Genomic DNA, 19,867 nt, shown 5'->3' on the forward strand with positions numbered 1-19,867 from the left:
CAGTGTCACACCCTACTCCTCTGTAAGATGTAACATGATCCCGTAGTACACCTAATGAATTATCGTACTTCGCCTACCGATAACCCATTAGATATACTACAAGGGATTTTAAAACAATTTTCGTGCAATTTAAATCATCGATTAAAATCTGGTGTTATAAAATTTTTTTCAAAATTTCGGCAAAGTGCCGGCTGTATTTTGAGAAAACAGTTCTTCAATCCTGCAAAAGAAAAATGCTCTCAATATGTTTTCTCAAATACAACTTCAGTAACTTCAATTCAATTCACAATTCAATTCTCAATACATAATCAATTCATTTTCAAACTAATCCCATCATAAAGAAATATCTCATTCATTTCAAGACTCAAAATTTATATTACAAACTATTCAGATAATTGAAATCCCAAATTTACATTTACAATAATTTACATTTAATTACATACCAAAATATTTTACAAGAGTTTTATATACAACTGCTCAAATAATTTACATACATATTATTACATGCTTACATCAAAATCTATGTACATGGGTATACCTATGATATACCCAGGTGATCCGAATATATCTTCAACGAAATTTACTTATCATCTATGCTCTTCTTACTGCGACGACATACAAAGCTATCATTGAGTGGTGAACTTCGATGGTGCACAACTATAATTTAAAACATAATACAATATATTGATAAAATTTACAGTAAATAATTTGGAAATCTGAATACTTATCAAATTCCACAACTCAAAATATTCATTGCCAATAATGTAAATAATTTGTCTAAATGACTTTGATCACAAAATTCAATGTATCAAATCATGAATATCCATTTAAGTAATTCCAACAAAATCAATTATACATAAACCATAATTGAAATCACCATTCAAAAGCCATTACAGATCTCAAAAATCATTATGTAACTCAAAAATCATCGTATCTCAAAAGTCATTATGTATCTCAAAAATCAATCTTTATCTCACTAACTATGCAAGACTAATCCGAAGGGCCATATTCGATGTGATTCTAACTCCCTATGGTCGGGAGGTCGAATCGATTCTAACTCCCTATGGTCGGGGAGGTCGAATCATCGTGCACAGTACCATCACAATAATGAATCTTCCGCAAGGGCCATAACGATAAAATAAACTTAGATCTAACCTCAAATCAGAGGAAAATCTAAGCCTGTGCACGTACCATGGTAATCAAAACACAACTCACTCCATTGTCTTCTCAATAAATGAGAGAGACGGGTAATAACCTAGTCAAGCATCTATAGTGAGATATAAAACAATATCACAATCCTTTTAGTGAGCATAAATCACAATATAATTCGATTCAAATTCAATTCCAATATCCAATAATTTTTATGCTCATCACAATTCAAATCATAAATTTACATTTTTCCATGAAAATTACCATCACAATTCAAAACATGTTATATCACAATTTTCCGAAACATAATTTATTCAATCCATAACAATGCTTAATAATTGTGGAAATACCATTTCACAAGACTAAATTCATACATACTATAACAATTTTCAATAATAATTGAAAAAAATCCAATGCTTGTTAAACATAATACATAAGAAAAGTATGTCATTTAGTCATATGAAATATTCAAACAAAATCAGTTAAAAACTAGTTGTGCACAAACCTTTGATACTTGTCTCCTGGTCTGGACTCAGTGTTTCCTTCCCTTTTCCTGAGTCTTTGGTAACTGAGAAACACAATTTGAAGTGTTTCAGTACTAAATTAAACTGTCTCTATCGATAGTGTTTGGTAAATAATGCACTGAAAGCTATTATTTGCTTAATCACCTAATATACCGACCCTCGATGCGTTTTAGGTAAATTAGGTCTTAGTGTCGTTAATATGTCACATTCGATAGGGTTTTAGGTTTGGTACGTTTTACCAAAGTCATTTCCTTGTTTAGTGCATTTTAGTGCAAATTGCTGGATTCCGGGATACTGGTTTGACCTAACCGGACGATCTAGTTCCCTCGGTTTTCGGGTCTCGGTCGAAACTACAAACTTGTAGATCTAGGTCTTATTGCACGCGGGGCAAAATTTCAGGTCAATCCGAGTTAAGTAGACCAAGTTATGGTCATTATACTATTGCTGGTCAAATGGTACCATTTTAGGTCAATTTTAGGTCAATTTGGTCAACTCTGGTTCGGCCAGTTTTTGGACCCGAACTTGTGCAAGTTGTTTGACTTGCTTATGGTCATTTCTGGGCTTTGGTGTCTTCATAAGACTTGTAGGTATGGGTCTTAACTATTCTTGGTCAAAATTTCAGGTCAATTGGACCTGGTTTGAGTGAGTTATGGCCTAAACACTCACTACTGCCCAATTGGTCATTTTTCAGGTCCTAATTGCACCTAATCCGAATTGGTCATTTTTTTAGGTCACCTTGCAAGCAGAATTTTGGCATGGTTTCTCAATGAAAGTTAGCACATTTTGTGCCTAGTTTCACCTCAAATTGGTCTCATACCAATTGAGATTACACATTTAAGGTTATAGGCTAAAATGTACACTGCCCTCACTATGCCTTTCACACCCCACTTCAAACACACATTTAACTTGCAAAGTTTACTTCCATACCCTACCAATCTGTTTTGGTACATTACCAAAAGCATTATCTACTTTACATTAACATTATTTTGGGCAGATTACCATTACCCTCAACACACCAAATATCATTCATAATTACAATTTCTAATTACCATTACAAACACACCTAACCATTACAAATTTTACATACACTTTACAATATCAATCTACATACATCTCATCAACCTTCTAGGTCAATATTCTGCCCACACTTCCTTCAATATATACCATTACTCAAGTGTCCCCAAGCTACCGCAAACCATTCTTCAACATCAAAGTGCCATCCAATTTACCAATTCCCATCCAAGTGCATAAATCACCATATAAACATGAAATAATTCACTAGGTTACTAATTCATCATGATCAACACCATTTCTCATCAATTATATGCACAAATATCTCATCAAAAACGTGACTCATGGCTGTCCAAAATGAAAACAAGAATAACCCTTCAAACTCAAAATTTTCCTTCACCAAACTAACACCCATAACATGAACATAAACTTTAACAAAGAAATTCTCAAAAATGCAAACTTATCTTTAATTGTAACTTGCTAAACCTTCACCAAACTTCTCAAATTTGGTATCAATCTCTTCCTTATGATGTGTAGACAAACTTTCATGAAGATAGGTGTGGGAAAAGGAGGCTTGATCATGGAGTTGTAATGGTTTGAAGGTGGGTGGCCATGGGAGAGGTTTGAGAGTTTCATTCACGGCAATGGGACTTTTCAATTGAGGAAGATGAATTGCAGATTGTTTAATGAACCTACACCTGCCCATTTTATGTTTAATTTATCCTATAGTGGCCCACTCACTCAAAGTAATCATATAATAAGGTAATTGTTCATTTATTCCACATTTAACCCATGATTTTAGCTATTTACTTTAGGTACCACTAAATTAATTTTTCCTTTTATTTTCTAAGTGTAATACTATTTATTTTTAATGGACATTTAGGTCAAAAGACAATTCGGGGTGTCAAATGACCATAATGCCCCTGTTCGGGTTACGTTCCCGATTTTTCGGTATTACCGGGTTTTGTCCGATTTTCGATTTCTCACTTTTCTTTGTACTAATTATTTAATTTTTCTTTGATATTTCTAATGATATTTATACTTCAATAAATATTTATTGGAGTCCTAAAAATATTTTTCAGGGTTCCTCGCATCCGTAGCTAGTCAACGGTCCACGCCGTGACTTCCTGATCACCCATCGCTAGGGTTCTCGGCTCGCTTAACTTGGTTACATTTCTTTGCTATTATTTTTCCTTTGTTTTTCTTGTATTTTCTTTTCTTGTATTTCATTATTTTATGCCTCCTCACTCATATTGAGGTACAGTTCTAGGCATCCTAGCTGTCTGGACAACACTGCTCACCGGAGCAGCAGAACGCATTACCGAACTTTGGGGTGTTACATGCAGGAATCCAAAAACCGATATGCATCATCTGACACATCATAAGTACCAGGCACCAACTTCTTGAAATTAATTATCTGTTTATAAGGTTCCCCTCTTGGTGCGGTGGACTGCTGCTGCTGTGGAGGGTGGACCATATACTGCGCCATCATGTCGATGGTTCTCTGCACTACCAGAGTAGTCGCCATTAGGTCCATGGGACCCTGTGCCATAAAGGACTGATCCTGTACTGGGGGTGGCTGCTCCTCTACTTGAGCAGCTCTAGGCCTCCTACCCCGCCTCCTCGGGGCAGGCGCCTCATCCTGTGCCGACACCTCGTCAGGCACATCTGGCTCTGGTGCAGTGGCAGCTCTCCTGCTTTTACGCATTTTCCTGAAATTCAACAGCATTAGCCCACAAAATTCAAAACTGTGCATTACACAGCTCTATAGACTCATATTTACACACAATATATGGAGCAGAAACTAGAAGCAAAGATGACAATGCAAGACGAATGTGAACCCTATTTTTTCCGCATGTGACTCCTATTAGACTCTTCTCAACATTTTAGACAGACATTCCCTAAGAATCTGGAGCCTAAGCTCTGATACCACATTTGTCACGACCCAACCTATGGGCCGGACCGACACTAGGACCTGGGCCAGCTTAAAGCCCCCGAGGCCCGTAGTAAGCCTAACTGTTCATTAACCCAACTCTAAGGCCCATTTGGGCCCAATTTCAAGAAAACAAACGGACAGAGTCCGGCCATAAAATGGACTTTCCAACGGGGAGTTTTCGACTCACCCGACCTGTAAACACAATATATAGTCAATTGGGGAGCTCAGCTCACCCTCCACATACTCATAGCATCATAAAAGAAATGGGAGCTCAGCTCCCTCATCCAATCCATCAACAGACATAGAATATTAAGTTTACAGGTCCAACATGATAATAATATTACAGACCAAATTCAAATAATTACTGCTAACACATGCGGAAATTCTAGGAGTAAATAAAATTACACAAATATTGATAAACAACCTGCGAAGTAGAAAAGCAGGTTAACCCAGAACAAAATATCCTCCTGTGGCCTGTAAAAATTTTTGAACAGGAGTGAGCGTTCGACTCAGAGAGTAAAATATCAATTTTAATCATAATCTCTATAACTATCTAAAACTAATGCACCCTGTAGAGTGAAATGCAACATCAACATCATTTTCACATCATAACATCAAAAGGTAATTTGGAGCACTCACGCACCCTGTAGCATCAATCATAACATATGGGAGCTGATCCCCTATACAGCTCTCTTAAATCCAACTCGTGCCGAAGAACTCAAGCCGGACTTTCGCAATAAACCAAATCGAGGGTCCCAAATAAGAACTCAAGCCGTGACTACCCTCAAGGATCGGGTTCCCAGCGAAGAACTCAAGCCGTGACTACCCGTCCTATCCATAGTCCACACCACATCACACGCACGCCAACGCACGCACACTGCTCCAAATTACCACAACAACATCCATGGCACATCAACAGTTATGAATGCAACATAAATCGTGCCTAGAGTTTAACTACATAAATATATGCATATAAGTGATGCATGGGCATGTTGAACATATAATAATATCGAAATTACAATTAAAATTAATATTTTACTCACAAACTTGACGACAATCACTGTGGCGGCTGGGCGGAGGAAGAAGGCTGTCCCGGCTCACCTGACAATTATATTACAATTATTTAATACAATCTGACTCAATACAAACAAAGAAAAAGACCAATACGTCCTAAGTCGTGCCGAAAATCCGGCAGAGTCTCCCCTATACCTAGGACCTACCCAACCTGCGAAAGGGCTCAAAATACACTTCTATACTCACAATCCATACATCCACAACTCAATCATATCACACAGCCCCTCCTGGGCCCATCAAATCAATCATCGTCACAATACGCAAAAATTTCAATTTAGTCCTTATTATTGATCATTTTTGCAAAAACTGCCCAAACAAGCTCTAAAAATTATAAAACTTTGCCCCGCGGTCCTTAGCAATATTACTAAGCTATTGCAAAAAGAATCGTAATTTTCTAAGCTACCACGAATATTTTATGGATTTTTAATCCTATTTAAGCACTAGAAAATTACGAAAAAGCAAGGTTCGGGTTTACCTTTGCCGATTCTCGACTTCGAACGCGCCGACGCTCGACAATGGGGCTAGCCAAAACCTCGGTCCAATTCGAGACTTTTCCAGAACGTCCGTTCGCCGGAATTTTGCATCTTGGCCAATCGTCGAATTTCCGTGAATCGAGGATACCTACACGAAGCCCATAACACGGGGGTTAGTACATAAATTTTTCAGAATTTTCTAAGCTCATTTAATGCTCGGATAAACACTGCGAAGTTCCGTGGGACCCATCGAAAAAGGTGTCGAAAAAATTCAAAATTTATGTCGCCGCGAAGCTCTCGACGAGTGGAGCGTGCTGGTAGCCTCGGTTTTCTCGTGGGATTCACGGTTTTCGAGAAATCTAGCCCAAAAGTCGAAATGGGCTAAAATCTTCCCGAGCAAAAATCGGACAAACCGCTCGATGGATTTCGGCGTTCTTGGTGTCTGTGGAAAGCTCTCGCCGAGTAGATGATTTTTGACACAAGACCCTGTCCAATTGGTGGCCGGATCGGCCGGATTTGGCCGGGGAAGCTGAAGCGATGCGCGAGCGCAGGGGCGTTCGCTGCTTTTTCGGCCGTTTAGGCGCACTACCGGGAGGGTCAGGCGGCCGGCCTACCGGGGTGGGGAGGAGAGAGAAAAGAGAGAGAAAAGGGAGAGGGACGATGCGCGCGGGGAAGAAAAAGGGAAGAAGGAAAAAGGCCGGTCCGACTCGATCGGTCCGATCGGTCAGGTTCGATTCGGCCGGTTCGATTCAGAATACAAAATTTTGAATTTTTACTCTGCCTCGGGACCGAAAACGAGGTCCAAAAATTCCGAAAAAATTTCAGAAAACTCAGAAAAATACGTAGACTCCAAATATATTTTTAGTTTTGCCACGTGGTCTTTAAATTAATTTTTAAAAATCATCAAAGTTTATATTTTCGGAAAATCGAACCCGATTTTTAAAATCCGAAAAATCTCAAAAAAATTCCAAAAATTTAATAAAATTAAAATACTAAAAATGCTCATAAAATTTAAAATTTCGGGATGTTACATTATCCTTTGTATTTTATTTAGAGTAAATTAATTTCTTAATTTCAACATAATATGATGAATACATAATTAATGGAAAAATTTTAAATTATTCTGATTAATAAAATATATTAAAATATAATTAAAAAAAGAATAAAGTGTTTGATAAAATAAAATTTTAGTAATGTTTTAATTTTTTTTTTAATAAAAGATTAAAAATATTAACAATGATAAAATTTAATGATGAAATAATAATTTATCTTTAATCTATTGATGGTTAGATTAGGGATCATGATTCATGATTATTGAATATTGATTCAAATTTTGCATTTATAAATTAATTTTTATATATGAAAACAAAAAAATTATTAAATTAGACACATTTTTATTTAAATCCATTTATGTCTCAATCAAGAGGTAATTTGATTTTTTAAATATATTTATTGGGAAGGTCTTGACTTTTAATCTTTTTTTATTTAAAATTAATTATTTTTATGGTGTGAAAGGAATATGATTGCCTTCTACTTTGTAACTCTTCATTTCTATTATTCAATGGCTTGAATTTCTTTTAAATAAAAAAATAGATTGTTTATTTAAATTATTAATTCTATTTAATTTTTTTATTTAATTCTCTTTTTACTAAGTATCTTTATTTTATTGTCATTTACCTAATTCTATAATTAAATGATTAAAAATATTAGATATATTTAATTAATATTTGTTTAGTTATTAATTTTTTATAAATTTATCTATTTATATAAAGTAACCAGAATTTATCTCATATGAATAGATTTTTATTAATTCTACTATGTAAAACTTACCATATAAAAATTATTATATTTTATAATTACAGTAATTATTATTTTTTATATCAAGTATTTAATTTTATTTTTTTATTTAATTATTTTTATTTTCCTTTTAAGAGATTTTTGTTACCTCAAATTTTATAATTAAATAAATAAAAAATATTAGACATATATAATTAGTGTTTATTTAATTATTAAATTTTTTATAAATTTATTATTTATTGTCTATTATTGTAAATGATTAATAGTATTACTTTGATGCTTTATCCTAAATTCTACGCTCAAGATTACCTAAACCCCATCAATTCCATGGCTGATTTCGTATACTATCACTCACTCCGACATTAATTCCTCACGATTTTTTTATTTATTTACCCTCTTAAAGGGACGCTAAGGACACGGGTCCGCGAGGAGACTCGCCGATTTGTCCAATCACAAGTCACCACGTAAGCGAATCTTGAGATTCCATCAGACCCGACGTTTATTCCATTGGTTGCCCATAAAACCCGCTCCTCCAAAACCCTTCTGCCCTTGTCTCGGCTTGGCTTGGCTACGCCTATCTCTCTCAGTCTCTCTCATCTTTTGAGGAGAGAAGAGAAACAGTGAGAAAAAGAGAAAGAGAACCAAACGAGGCTTGATCACTTCAGAGTACTGGAACACTCTGACATCTCCGGTCACCCTCCCATTACTCGTCCGGCGCTGGCAGTTTCTCAAATTTTTCTTCATTTGATCTTCAGGGTACTGTAGGTGAGATTAACAAAATGTGCTTCTATTTGCTTTGATTCTTTTTTCTATGAATGTTTCAATGTGATTGCGAAAGCCATTTGGTTGTGTTTGTTTGATCATTATTATGAGTTGAAATCATATGTTTGATCATTATTATGAGTTGAATTCATATTCATGTGGAAATGGCCGGAGATAGTTCTACGTGCATGGATGGAATACTCGCTTCTTTAATTGGTCGTTGTTCTGTTTGGTTGACGAGAAAATCGAGAATCTTGAAAACGGATATGTGGAGATTGAGATTTTTTTTTTCCTTACATATTTTCCAGGAATAATAAGATGATTTTTTTTCTTTTTAATTTTCCAGTTACGTTCCATGATTGTTTATTTTCTGTGTTTTTGTTATCAGTCCCAGCAATACCTGTGTATTATGCACAGGAAAATTTTTCCTGAGCAGAGCTTTTCTCGGGAAAACTTTTCCTCCCTCCTAAACATAGAAATTCCCTCGTTCTTAAACTGTTAAACGTAGGAGAAATATTTAAACCACAGTTCGAAACACTAATGGTATCACATCCTTCTATTTGGTGTAGATTTACCAAGGCACCTCCATTTTTCGTTTCCTCCACTTTCCCTGTGGAATCTACAAGCTGACGACTCTAGCCATATATAAGGGGTTTCTCAACTCGTTTTCAACGAGAGAAGTTAACGAACCAAACATACACACTTTCTTGGCTTCAGGAATGGAGAATTTGAGGTCTCCATTCAAGGGGATAATCAACGACGTGAGAGGGAGAACTGCGTGCTATAAGGAAGATTGGATCAGTGCACTTCGTTCAGGCATCAGGTAAATCACCGTATTTCTAATATTTCTTTTCAAGGTTCCCATTTGATATTTGATTCATTGTCTTTTTTTTTTCGGATGTCAGGATATTGGCTCCAACTACTTATATCTTCTTTGCTTCTGCACTTCCCGTCATTGCCTTTGGAGAGCAGCTGAGTAGAGACACAGGTAATTTATGTTAGAAATTGGATTTATTAAAGAGGTGAAAGTTACTCTAATGCGAGTATGCAACTGTGTGAAGTCATAGCCTGAAGACTATGTTTGTCAATTTTCAGATGGAAGTCTGAGTACTGTGGAAACCTTAGTTTCTACTGCTATTTGCGGAATAATCCACTCAATTTTTGGCGGCCAGCCATTGTTGATATTAGGAGTTGCTGAACCCACTGTTATAATGTATACATATTTGTACAAGTTCAGCAAAGGAAAAGCAGAGTTAGGCCAGAAATTGTACTTGGCCTGGGCTGGTTGGTAAGGGAATTTCTCTTTCTCCTTTGCATATTTAAGATTTTTTTTTTTAATATTTATCTAGGACAGCATAGGTACTTATTCATTGTTATTTTACATTTTCTGCAGGGTTTGTGTTTGGACTGCACTTATGCTTTTTCTGCTTGCAATTTTTAATGCCGGCAACATCATCACTAAATTTACAAGAATTGCTGGGGAGCTTTTTGGAATGCTGATCACAGTTCTTTTCTTTCAAGAGGCTATCAAGGTACTGGTTGTTCTAGGCGATTTTGGCATACATTTTCATAGTGGACCAACTGTGTCGAGTTGAATAATAGGATTCACTATCTTTACTTTTGAAACACAGGGACTTGTTAGTGAATTTAATATTCCCAAACATGAGAATCTCCAATTAGAAAAATACCAATTCCACTGGCTGTACGCAAATGGATTGCTTGCAATTATTTTCTCATTTGGTTTGCTCGTCACTGCCCTTAAAAGCAGACAGGCAAGGTCATGGCGATATGGCACAGGTAAAAGAATTGAAGTTGTGCATGTTGATGCCTTAACAAAAGAAATGTTTGCTTTAGGATTCTTCATCTTTTATTCAATTTTTTACAGGGTGGCTCCGAAGTTTTATTGCTGACTATGGGGTTCCCATAATGGTCTTGTTGTGGACCCTAATGACTTATAGTGTACCCAGCAAAGTTCCTGCTGGAGTTCCTAGGAGGCTACATTGTCCACTTCTTTGGGATTCTATATCAGCCTATCATTGGACTGTAATCAAGGTAAGGTTAACTCCTTAATTTTTAGAAATTTCTTTGCAGAGGATTTGCTGTCTCTTTTATGTTGATGTTGAAGCCTATATATAGAATTCACTGTTGGGGTTTTAGCTTATCTGTTCATGAGTTATGTGGGTTTTTTGTGAGCATAATCATCTGTCATAGTCTTGGTTAATCTCTCTATATTTGACTAAGTGGGTTGAAAACTTGAAATGATGTTATTTGCCTCAACTAGATATATAATTCAAATTGCAGGATATGGGGAAGGTTCCAGTGGTTTACATCTTTGCTGCAATTATACCGGCCATTATGATAGCGGGTCTATACTTTTTTGACCACAGTGTAGCTTCACAGATGGCACAACAAAAGGAGTTCAATCTCAAGAATCCATCAGCTTACCATTATGATGTTCTGTTGCTTGGATTCATGGTATCTGACCGATTCTTGGACATTGTGTTTTTCCTTGTAAGTTTTTCTCATTTGTAGCTTATCTAGACTTTACACTCACATTTTGCTTGCTTTCTTGATTTTAGACTTTAATTTGTGGCTTGCTTGGACTCCCTCCTTCAAATGGTGTTCTTCCCCAATCACCAATGCACACTAAGAGCCTTGCAGTTCTTAAGAAGCAGGTGTAGTGCAAGTTTTCTCTCTCTCAAGAGAATTGATTAAATATTAGTTTCAATTATTAAATGGTAGAAGTATGATTTGCAGTTGATTCGAAAAAAGATGGTACAAAGCGCCAAGGAATGCATTGAGCGGAAAGCAAGCAACTCAGAAATTTATGGAAGGATGCAAGCTGTGTTTATAGAAATGGACACAGCTCCACCTGTAAGTGCCTTAATTTTGCAAAGCTTGCTAAGAAATATATTTTAGCATGTTAATGTGTTATTGAAACTAATAAAAGATGAAGAAGAAAAAAAATCATCTGATAATTATAAAGAGTTGAACTTTTCTCCTAAACTATTTTTAACATGGATTTCCTGCAGACTGCTTCAGTAGATAAAGAGTTGGCGGACTTGAAAGAAGCTGTAATGAAAACTGATGATAGAGGTGATGCAAAAGAAAATTTTGATCCTGATAGACACATTGATGCTTACTTGCCTGTACGAGTTAATGAGCAGAGATTGAGTAACCTATTACAATCACTGTTAGTTGGATTATCAACATGTGCTCTGCCTATAATAAAAAAAATACCTACATCAGTTCTCTGGGGTTACTTTGCCTACATGGCAATTGATAGTCTCCCAGGGAATCAGTTTTGGGAGAGGATGTTACTGCTCTTCGTTCCCCCAAATCGGCGTTACAAGTAAGTTGCACGCCTTAGAGTTATAGAAAACTTTTGTTTATTGACAAGTGGTATGACATATGGTAAATCATGCATTGTCTAAGGATTAAAATGTTTGCAATCTTAATTTTATTTTCTTATCTTTTTTGTGAATTATGTTGGGCAGAGTTTTGGAAGGTGTTCATGCTTCATTCGTGGAGTTGGTGCCATTCAAGCACATTGCTATATTTACACTCTTCCAATTTGTATATCTTTTGATTTGTTTTGGGGTGACGTGGATACCTATTGGCGGAGTATTGTTCCCACTGCCATTCTTCTTTCTCATTGGCATAAGGCACTCTATCTTTCCTAAGGTGTTCCATCCTCGTTATCTTCAAGAACTGGATGCAGCTGAGTATGAAGAAATTGCTGGTACGCCAAAACGAAGTCGGAGTCTTAAGCTCAAGGTAATGTCTTTTATCCTAATCAAAGGCACAGTAAGGGGCTTCTAACAATAATAACAAGGAAAGAGAGAAAAAAATGGACTACTAATAAATGATGAATACTTTATTTAGAAGCCATATCAGTTGTCTGATGATTAGATTCCATATAGTTTTTTCTTTTTTTTTTTTTTAGAAAAATTTCCTTTGACTTTGAAGCTGATGATAGTTAGAGGAGAAATTATTTTATTAGAATGAGCTCCAGGAAATACCATTTTCTGCTTGTAAAATGGACTAAAAATAAGATTTTAACAGTAAATTTTCTTGGCTTTCTAGCTTAGTTTGAAACATAAAATTATTTGGTTAGGAATGAGCTCCAGGAAATACCCTTTTCTGCAATTGTGAAATAGACCAAAAGTGGTACTCTAGCAGTAAATTTTGTTGGTGTTATAGCTTTGTTTGAAATCCATTTGCTTTTTTATATTCATGCACATCATAACATGGTGCAGGAGGGAGAACCAACTGATATGAGGAATGAAGTAAGTGATGAAGATGATTTCTATGATGCTGAGATACTGGACGAAATGACAACCCACAGAGGCGAGCTGAAGCTTAGAACTTTAAGCTTCAAGGAAGACAAAATATCTCAGGCAAGAGATATAGTTATCCCCTACTTTATGTTTTACCTTCTTTTCTTTTTCACAAAAACAAAAAATAAATAAAGAGAAGAAGGTAATGACAGAATATAGCTGGCTTGACAGGTACATCCACAGGATGATGCTGGTCGAAGACAATGAGACCTTGCAATTAGGATATGGAAGGATCTCCTCATTACAGTGAAGATGGTTATCATTATATCCTCTGCTTGAGAGGAAAATTGGGTTTAAAACAAAAAGACCCTGCAAGGAAGTACTGAAGCATACATGATCAAATATAATTCATACAAATATAGAAGGGCAATTTTGGAAAGAGAGCTGAGAAAATAAGGATATCGAGACAAAGGGATAGAAGGAAGAGCTTTTAAATTTAAAATCTTTTTCAAGTTTTCTGATTAGGTTAAGAGCATTTAGATGATTAATAGCTTGTTGTAATTGCCCTTTTCTATCCTCTGCTCGAAAATTTCCCTACCAATAATGGGGAAGAAAGAATCAGATGGAGGAAAGGGAAATGATAAACAGAAGAAGGTTAGCTAGTTTGGCATTGAATTTCACTGTAAAAAAACACTTCAAAAAAAAAAAATCATTTTAAATGTTGAAAGTATTATTATGTCCAGACATTAATTTTATTTTTTAATTAATTTTCAATAATCTCTTATTAATATATTTAAAAAGGTGATTTTTACAATGGTAGCTCTAACATACCTGTAACAGGATCAAACATAGATTTCCAGGAATATTTCATTTCTAGAATTTCCCACAAGTGTGAAGCTTGAAGGTGTTTCTTAACTACCCTGTTCCTTTACACGCAAAGTTCTTTATTTTTGTTTTATTTATTTGATTTTAATTAAGAATTAAATTTAAAATTTTATAATTTTTAAAATAATTAAATACCATTAAGTTAAAGTTGATTTGTTAAGACTAATTACTTTGTTGAAGGATTAGAAAAGTCATTAGAATATTCTTTAGTTTGATAACTGAGGATTGACAATTGATAATGTGCAGCCATTATGTTCCATTAGATTTTCAATAGAAATAATCATTATACCTATATAGAATTTGTAAGGAAAGAAATGATTATTGCAGGTGTTAACCTTCCAAATTCTCAAACCAAAAGCTCAAGAACCTCGGCTTGGAATTTACCCCATTGAAGCAATGCCTAAATGAAAATGTTTAGAGTTTGCAGGAAAAGGATCACCTTCCAATCCAATAACAGCCAGAAGATTCCATTAGATTCAATCCTAAAAGCTCTCGTTAGTTTTCAACTAAGCTACCATTACACTCCAACTAGTGGCAATGGTTGGAGAAAAATAGAGAATTAAGTTGAATTTACTAAAACAAGAAAGGCTGAATATATAAATTTATTCTTAAATTATATATATATAGAGAGAGAGAAAGCCTTGTCACACTTGACCTTCTTAATTTTATGTTATAAACATATTTTTATATAATAAATAAAAATATTTAAATATAAAGTTTAAATCAATAAATTATTTTATCAATCAAATAGAAATTTAGATTACAAATGTGAATATCCTAAAAATTAAAAAAAAAATTTCTAATAAACCAAAAAAAATTACATGATACATATATAAAATAAATATTAGGCAATTGATTCATGTTAATTAGTATCATTTTAGACATTGTCAAAGTGTTTATATAACACACTCTTTTATTCTAATTTTTTTTAATTAAAATTGAGAGGTAAAGTGAGACTGTTTCAAACTACTGAAATAATACTTTCTTTAAAACTTAGAGAAAAAAATATCCCAAAAAAAATCTTCTCTAGCTAATGAGGTTTCTTAGCCAAGCTCCATCACCAAGCTCTGTACAAAACGAAACAAAATTCACATATTCATAGAATTTTTTTTTTTTTTTTTTTTTTTTGGGAAGGCGAACATATTTATAGAAAATGAAGAGGACAACTTGCCAATTTGTTTCGTGTGCTACCGCCTGGCGCCTGGCATCACATGGCCATAGTGCCATTTGCCTCAGGCGGTGGCCACTTAGCCACCTTTGTTGACTTGACATGACCAGCAAAAGGGAATAAAGCATTTTGCACCTTTTGTTGATCAGGCGACACCCGGAGGCAAGCACGAAGAGGAGCACCAACCGATATGGACTCTCGTCCATTTTTTCTTAAATTGCTGAAAAAGCATATTACAAGGCCACACTGATTTCATGGCTTACTCTTCTAATAGTTTATATAAACTCTTGTACTCCATGAATGAATTTCAAAGCTTTTTCACAAACTGCCGTTGGATTCTCTTGACTTAAACTGCAGTGTTGTTGGTTAATTGAAAGGGACCTTTTCGGCAAGTGTTATTCCAAGCCAAGAACTCAACAGAGACATTGACACATGCAAAGATTAAGATTTGTAGGAATCAATTAAAGAATAGTTATAGTATAACTAGAAAACATCTTTCTTCATCTCTTTTCTTTTTATCCTTGTGATACCATAATTATCCATAACACATATAAATTTTAACATAATTTTTTATATAAATTATATTAAACTTTTAAGGAAGAGGGAAATCACTAATTAAGTCATTAGCTTTCTCTTTTTGTTAGACAACAAATTCTTCGCGAATTTTCTATTCTTCTTCTTCTTGTTCTTCTTCTTCTTCAACTTTTTTCTTCCTGCATCAGAAAGAAAATAAAGAAAATAATATTAAGGTATGAACAAGAAAAAGACAATCCCATGCAAAAACGTCTCCATGGGTTGATTTTTTTTTTTTTTTTGGAGGGTGAGTGTGTGTATATATCCATTTTATCTGGTTCAAAAAATAACTAATGACATAATGCTGCCGTGAATCGTTATAGCTCATTTATGCACGGAGCTAACGATTAAAAGAATAAGAGAAAGAACACAAGGAAAAAAGCTATATATATATATGCAAGAATTAATAAAGAATGTTCAGGGCTATGAATAATATGATTTGCTCATACTTACTTTTGCTAATTCAGTGGCAATGGTTAGGATCGAAGATAGGAAGTGTCGTACATGGATTTGGATGTGAAGTCCATTCTTCGCCTTTGCTCTCAATAGAGGCCGCCTTGTTGGAAACTAAAGTGGTCTTGCCAATCTCATCCCCAGCAGTAGGCCTGGCTGCTGCCACAAGGAATATGCAAAGATCATTATCACCTTGCTCCAAGAATTTGATCAAATCCAGACATAATCAAAATCGAATAGAAACTGAAATCAAACAAAATGTAAGCGAGAAGGAAGGACCGTGCAGGTACTTGGATGTGAAGTCGATTCTCCACCTTTGCCCTCTATAGAGGTCGCCTTGCTGGAACCTAAAGTGGTCTTGCCAATCTCATCCCCAGCAGTAGGCCTTGCCGCTGCTACAATAAAAAATACAAGGAATATGCATAGATCGTTATCACCCTTTGCCCCAAGAATTTGATCAAAACCAGACTTGATCAAAATGAAATCTTAATTGAGATCGAGATGGTTCAAAGACCATCGCTGGTGGTGGCGCTATACAGCAAACAAAATCTAAGCAGGAAGAAAAGGTAAAAGGGTGCTTACTTAAATACGAGGGGCTATATTGAGCAGCAGTTCCTACGTCACCGTGAGAAGAAGAGAGAAGCCGTGACATTACCAATAAGAAGAGGAAGAGAGGTCGCCATAGAAGGACAAGAGAAAGCTTAGCTTCGAGAGATCCCATGTTGGAATGAGACCTGCAAATACAGAGAAGGGCAATCACAAATGCATGTCTTACAAAAATTTCTACTGCACCTAAAGTTGGAAATTGACAGCAAATCCATACTGTGGACGGTCACGTCAGGAGGAAGAAATTATATAGTATTCTATGTTAACATGATATGAAATGATATAAATAATGAATAGACACATGAATAAATGTATAATTATTATTTAAAAAAATTACAAGGCAATTATAGATTTTAAAATATATATATATATATACTCACTATTTTACTATATAATTATATATATATATATATACTCACTATTTTACTATATAATTTTTAGTCAGAAGGGAATTTTTATTAGAACTGTGTCTCGATTTCGATTCGATTCTTTATAATAATCAGAACTAGAATCGAACTTTAGTTTTTTCAATTTTTAGAACCAAAAGAAGAATAAAATTTTGGTTCTAATTTCGGTTCGGTTCGGTTCCATGTGCTTTTAGTTTTAATTTTGATTCTGATTCGATTCAGTTATCGATTTCTACACTCAAAATTATAGTATTATTATATTATTTTTAAAAGAATAAAAACAATTAATATTTATAATATCAATAAAAATAATAGCAATAATATTAAAATAGTAATAGTAATATTAAAATAAAATATTAATAAAATAACATAAATGTAACAACTTATTTAAGAGAAATACGAAAATTAAACTAACAATTCTCACATAATAATAAATAGGCACATAAGTAAATGTATGATTATTATTTAAAAAAAACAAGGTAATTATAGATTTTAGTACTCACCTGTATGTGTGTATGTATATGTGTGTGTGTATATACTCACCATTGAATTGTCATTTCATATAGGAAATCCTATATGAAATTACTATTTTACTATATAATTTCTAGTCAGAGGAGGATTTATAATAGGACTGTGCGATTTTGATTCCGATTTGGTTTTTTGTAAGAACTAGATTTAGAACCAAACTTTGGTTATTTCATTTTTTAGAACTAAAAGATAAATTAAATTTCGGTTCTAGTTTCGGTTTGGTTTTATGTGCTTTCAATTTTGGTTCGATTCAATTTTCAGTTCCAATTTTGATTATGACTTAATTCAGCTATATCGGTTTTTACACTTAAAATTATAGTATCATTATATTCCTTTTAAAAGAATAAAAACAATTAATATTTCTAATATCAAAATATCAATAAAAATAATAGCAATAATATTAAAATAGCAATACTAATATCAAAATAAAATATTAATAAATTAGCATAAATATAACAACTTATTCAAGAGAAATACTAAAATTAAACTAAAAATTCTCACATAAAATACAAGACAATATCAAATATCTATAATGTTGGCACCCAGTAGGGATAATTCAGTGAACCAACATTTTGCCCAGGTCCCTGTGACCCATGGAGCTTAGACTGTTATACAATAAAAGATTAGAGTTGTGCCTCTGCTAAAAATTTAAACTTTTAGTACGATGGTAAACGTTCGATTTTACAATTAGTTCCACAACCAAAGTAATAGTTTGAATCCCTGGCAAGTACTGGGAGTGAATTGTTGGCAATAAGTGGGGATAGTTCAGTGAACTAGTATCCTGCCCAGATTCTTTCGACCTATGGCGCTTAGACTGTTATACTATAAGGGTTTAGAGTTACACCTCTGCTAAAAGCTTAAACATTTGGTATGGTGTTAAGCGTTCGATCCTACACATAATAAGTTGTATAATATTTTCATCCAAATTATAAAATAATAGCAAATCAATAATTATAATATGAGTTAAAATTAATGTATCCTAAACCAAGAGTACAAAATTATATTTTTTGCTTTAAATAAAATTTTTATTATATTTTCAATCAAATATTTAAAATTAAAATTTAATTGGACAATATACAAATTTTACTAATTTAAATTTTAATTCAGAATAAGAAGTATTAAAATAAATTTAATTTAATATAGTAAATGTTGTTTATAAAAATTTTGTAAATTATAATTAGAATTTTTTCAGATTAAAAATAAGATAACTAATGTAATATTAAATTTAGCAGATTCAATTATTAACGTTGACTCTTAAATATTATTTTAGCTCATACTCTTCATTATGACTACATACCTCACAAAATATTTTATTTGGATCGCATCATTGACATTTTGAGTAGGTCATAAATTAATCTCATAAAATCACACATATATTAATTAAATCACTTCATAACATATACTTTAATAAATATATTATGCTATATTATATATATTTTTCAATTATATAATGTTTAACAAAAAAAATATGCTACGTGATGAAAATGTAATTTATTAAGATAATTAATGATTATAAAGTAATTTAATATATTTATAATTAAAAATAATAAAAATTAATATTGGGTTATATACTTATAATTAATAATAAATTAAATTATATATATAATTATTTTAATGTGTATAATATATATAATTTTATTAAAATTATAAAATATATGTATAGAATTAATTTTTGAGTTTGATTTCAATTTAATTTAAGTTCGATTCTTAATAAAAAAATTAAAATCAAACTAAAAAGATAAAATAATTTCTTTAATTTAATTCGACTCAATTCTTACTATAACAATTTTTTCTAATTTTAACTCAAATTAATTCAATATTTCAATTCAAATCAGATTACCGTAAATCATGCAAAGTTCTAATTTATGTAGAGCATCGGTGATTGCACATCGAAACACGAGGCACAGTTTTTTAGGTTGCGCATGTAAACGTGGCAATTGATGGACTGTCAAGGAGACAGCTGGATATATGGTTTTCACACTAACTATATAGCTACCAAACTAACTATAAACAACGCCTTCCCCCCAGCGAGGGGAGAGTTAAGCTCATACCCAAGTAGAGAGGAGGAGGAGCTCCCCATTTCCCCAAAAAGGCAAGAAAAAACCGATAAACATAGCAAAGACCAGCGCCCGAAACACAGAAACACCAACACCTTGTTTGGAAAAGCTTTTAGGGGGAAGGAAAATAAAGAGTGAGAAATGAAAAATATTTTTTTTATTATTATTATTTTTGCTCTTGTTG

General features: G+C 33.6%; 2 protein-coding genes and 1 long non-coding RNA gene across 13 annotated transcripts; 1 reads left to right on the forward strand and 2 right to left on the reverse strand.

The window, feature by feature from the left end:
* Window positions 1–4,828: 4,828 nt before the first annotated feature.
* LOC131179347 (uncharacterized) lies at window positions 4,829–6,095 on the reverse strand. The gene is made up of 2 exons (XR_009148368.1): window positions 5,664–6,095; window positions 4,829–5,094 (listed from the first exon to the last, which is right to left on the reverse strand). It is a non-coding gene; the product is annotated as an uncharacterized LOC131179347 (long non-coding RNA).
* Window positions 6,096–8,523: 2,428 nt separating this feature from the next.
* Window positions 8,524–13,681, forward strand: LOC110654071 (probable boron transporter 7). Its single transcript, XM_021809945.2, has 14 exons — window positions 8,524–8,729; window positions 9,296–9,549; window positions 9,632–9,714; window positions 9,822–10,014; window positions 10,120–10,258; window positions 10,358–10,523; window positions 10,612–10,778; window positions 11,028–11,201; window positions 11,306–11,401; window positions 11,484–11,600; window positions 11,759–12,078; window positions 12,224–12,503; window positions 12,986–13,126; window positions 13,238–13,681. Exons 2-14 carry the CDS (start codon window positions 9,446–9,448, stop codon window positions 13,271–13,273), a joined length of 2,016 nt encoding a protein of 671 aa, XP_021665637.2. The 5' UTR covers window positions 8,524–8,729; window positions 9,296–9,445; the 3' UTR covers window positions 13,274–13,681.
* A 1,858-nt stretch (window positions 13,682–15,539) lies between these two features.
* LOC110653983 (uncharacterized) lies at window positions 15,540–16,861 on the reverse strand. Of its 11 annotated transcripts, none has more exons than XM_021809803.2 (4): window positions 16,668–16,861; window positions 16,400–16,477; window positions 16,086–16,241; window positions 15,540–15,772 (listed from the first exon to the last, which is right to left on the reverse strand). In XM_021809803.2, the coding sequence occupies exons 1-3, from the start codon at window positions 16,804–16,806 to the stop codon at window positions 16,096–16,098; spliced, it is 363 nt and encodes a 120-aa protein (XP_021665495.2). In that variant the 5' UTR covers window positions 16,807–16,861; the 3' UTR covers window positions 15,540–15,772; window positions 16,086–16,095. The 11 variants fall into 11 exon arrangements, with proteins under 11 accessions (XP_021665495.2, XP_058002051.1, XP_021665492.2 ...); XM_058146068.1 differs by having other exon boundaries at window positions 16,376–16,477; XM_021809800.2 differs by having other exon boundaries at window positions 16,086–16,244; window positions 16,376–16,477.
* Between the last annotated feature and the right edge of the window lie 3,006 nt (window positions 16,862–19,867).

This window comes from Hevea brasiliensis, chromosome 4, assembly GCF_030052815.1.
Source record: "Hevea brasiliensis isolate MT/VB/25A 57/8 chromosome 4, ASM3005281v1, whole genome shotgun sequence".
Taxonomy (NCBI): Eukaryota; Viridiplantae; Streptophyta; class Magnoliopsida; order Malpighiales; family Euphorbiaceae; genus Hevea; species Hevea brasiliensis.

What these genes read in the sequence shown, in the direction of transcription:
- LOC110654071 (XM_021809945.2), top strand. Translation starts at nt 9,446, where the DNA reads ATGGAGAATTTGAGGTCTCCATTCAAGGGGATAATCAACGACGTGAGA. An exon ending in AAATGGACACAGCTCCACCT is followed by an intron (nt 11,601 to 11,758) that starts GTAAGTGCCTTA and finishes GATTTCCTGCAG; the next exon opens with ACTGCTTCAGTAGATAAAGA. An exon ending in AGGAAGACAAAATATCTCAG is followed by an intron (nt 13,127 to 13,237) that starts GCAAGAGATATA and finishes CTGGCTTGACAG; the next exon opens with GTACATCCACAGGATGATGC.
- LOC110653983 (XM_021809798.2), bottom strand. Translation starts at nt 16,806, where the DNA reads ATGGGATCTCTCGAAGCTAAGCTTTCTCTTGTCCTTCTATGGCGACCT. An exon ending in ATATAGCCCCTCGTATTTAA is followed by an intron (nt 16,481 to 16,667) that starts GTAAGCACCCTT and finishes TTTTTATTGTAG; the next exon opens with CAGCGGCAAGGCCTACTGCT. An exon ending in AGAATCGACTTCACATCCAA is followed by an intron (nt 16,245 to 16,375) that starts GTACCTGCACGG and finishes TCCTTGTGGCAG; the next exon opens with CAGCCAGGCCTACTGCTGGG.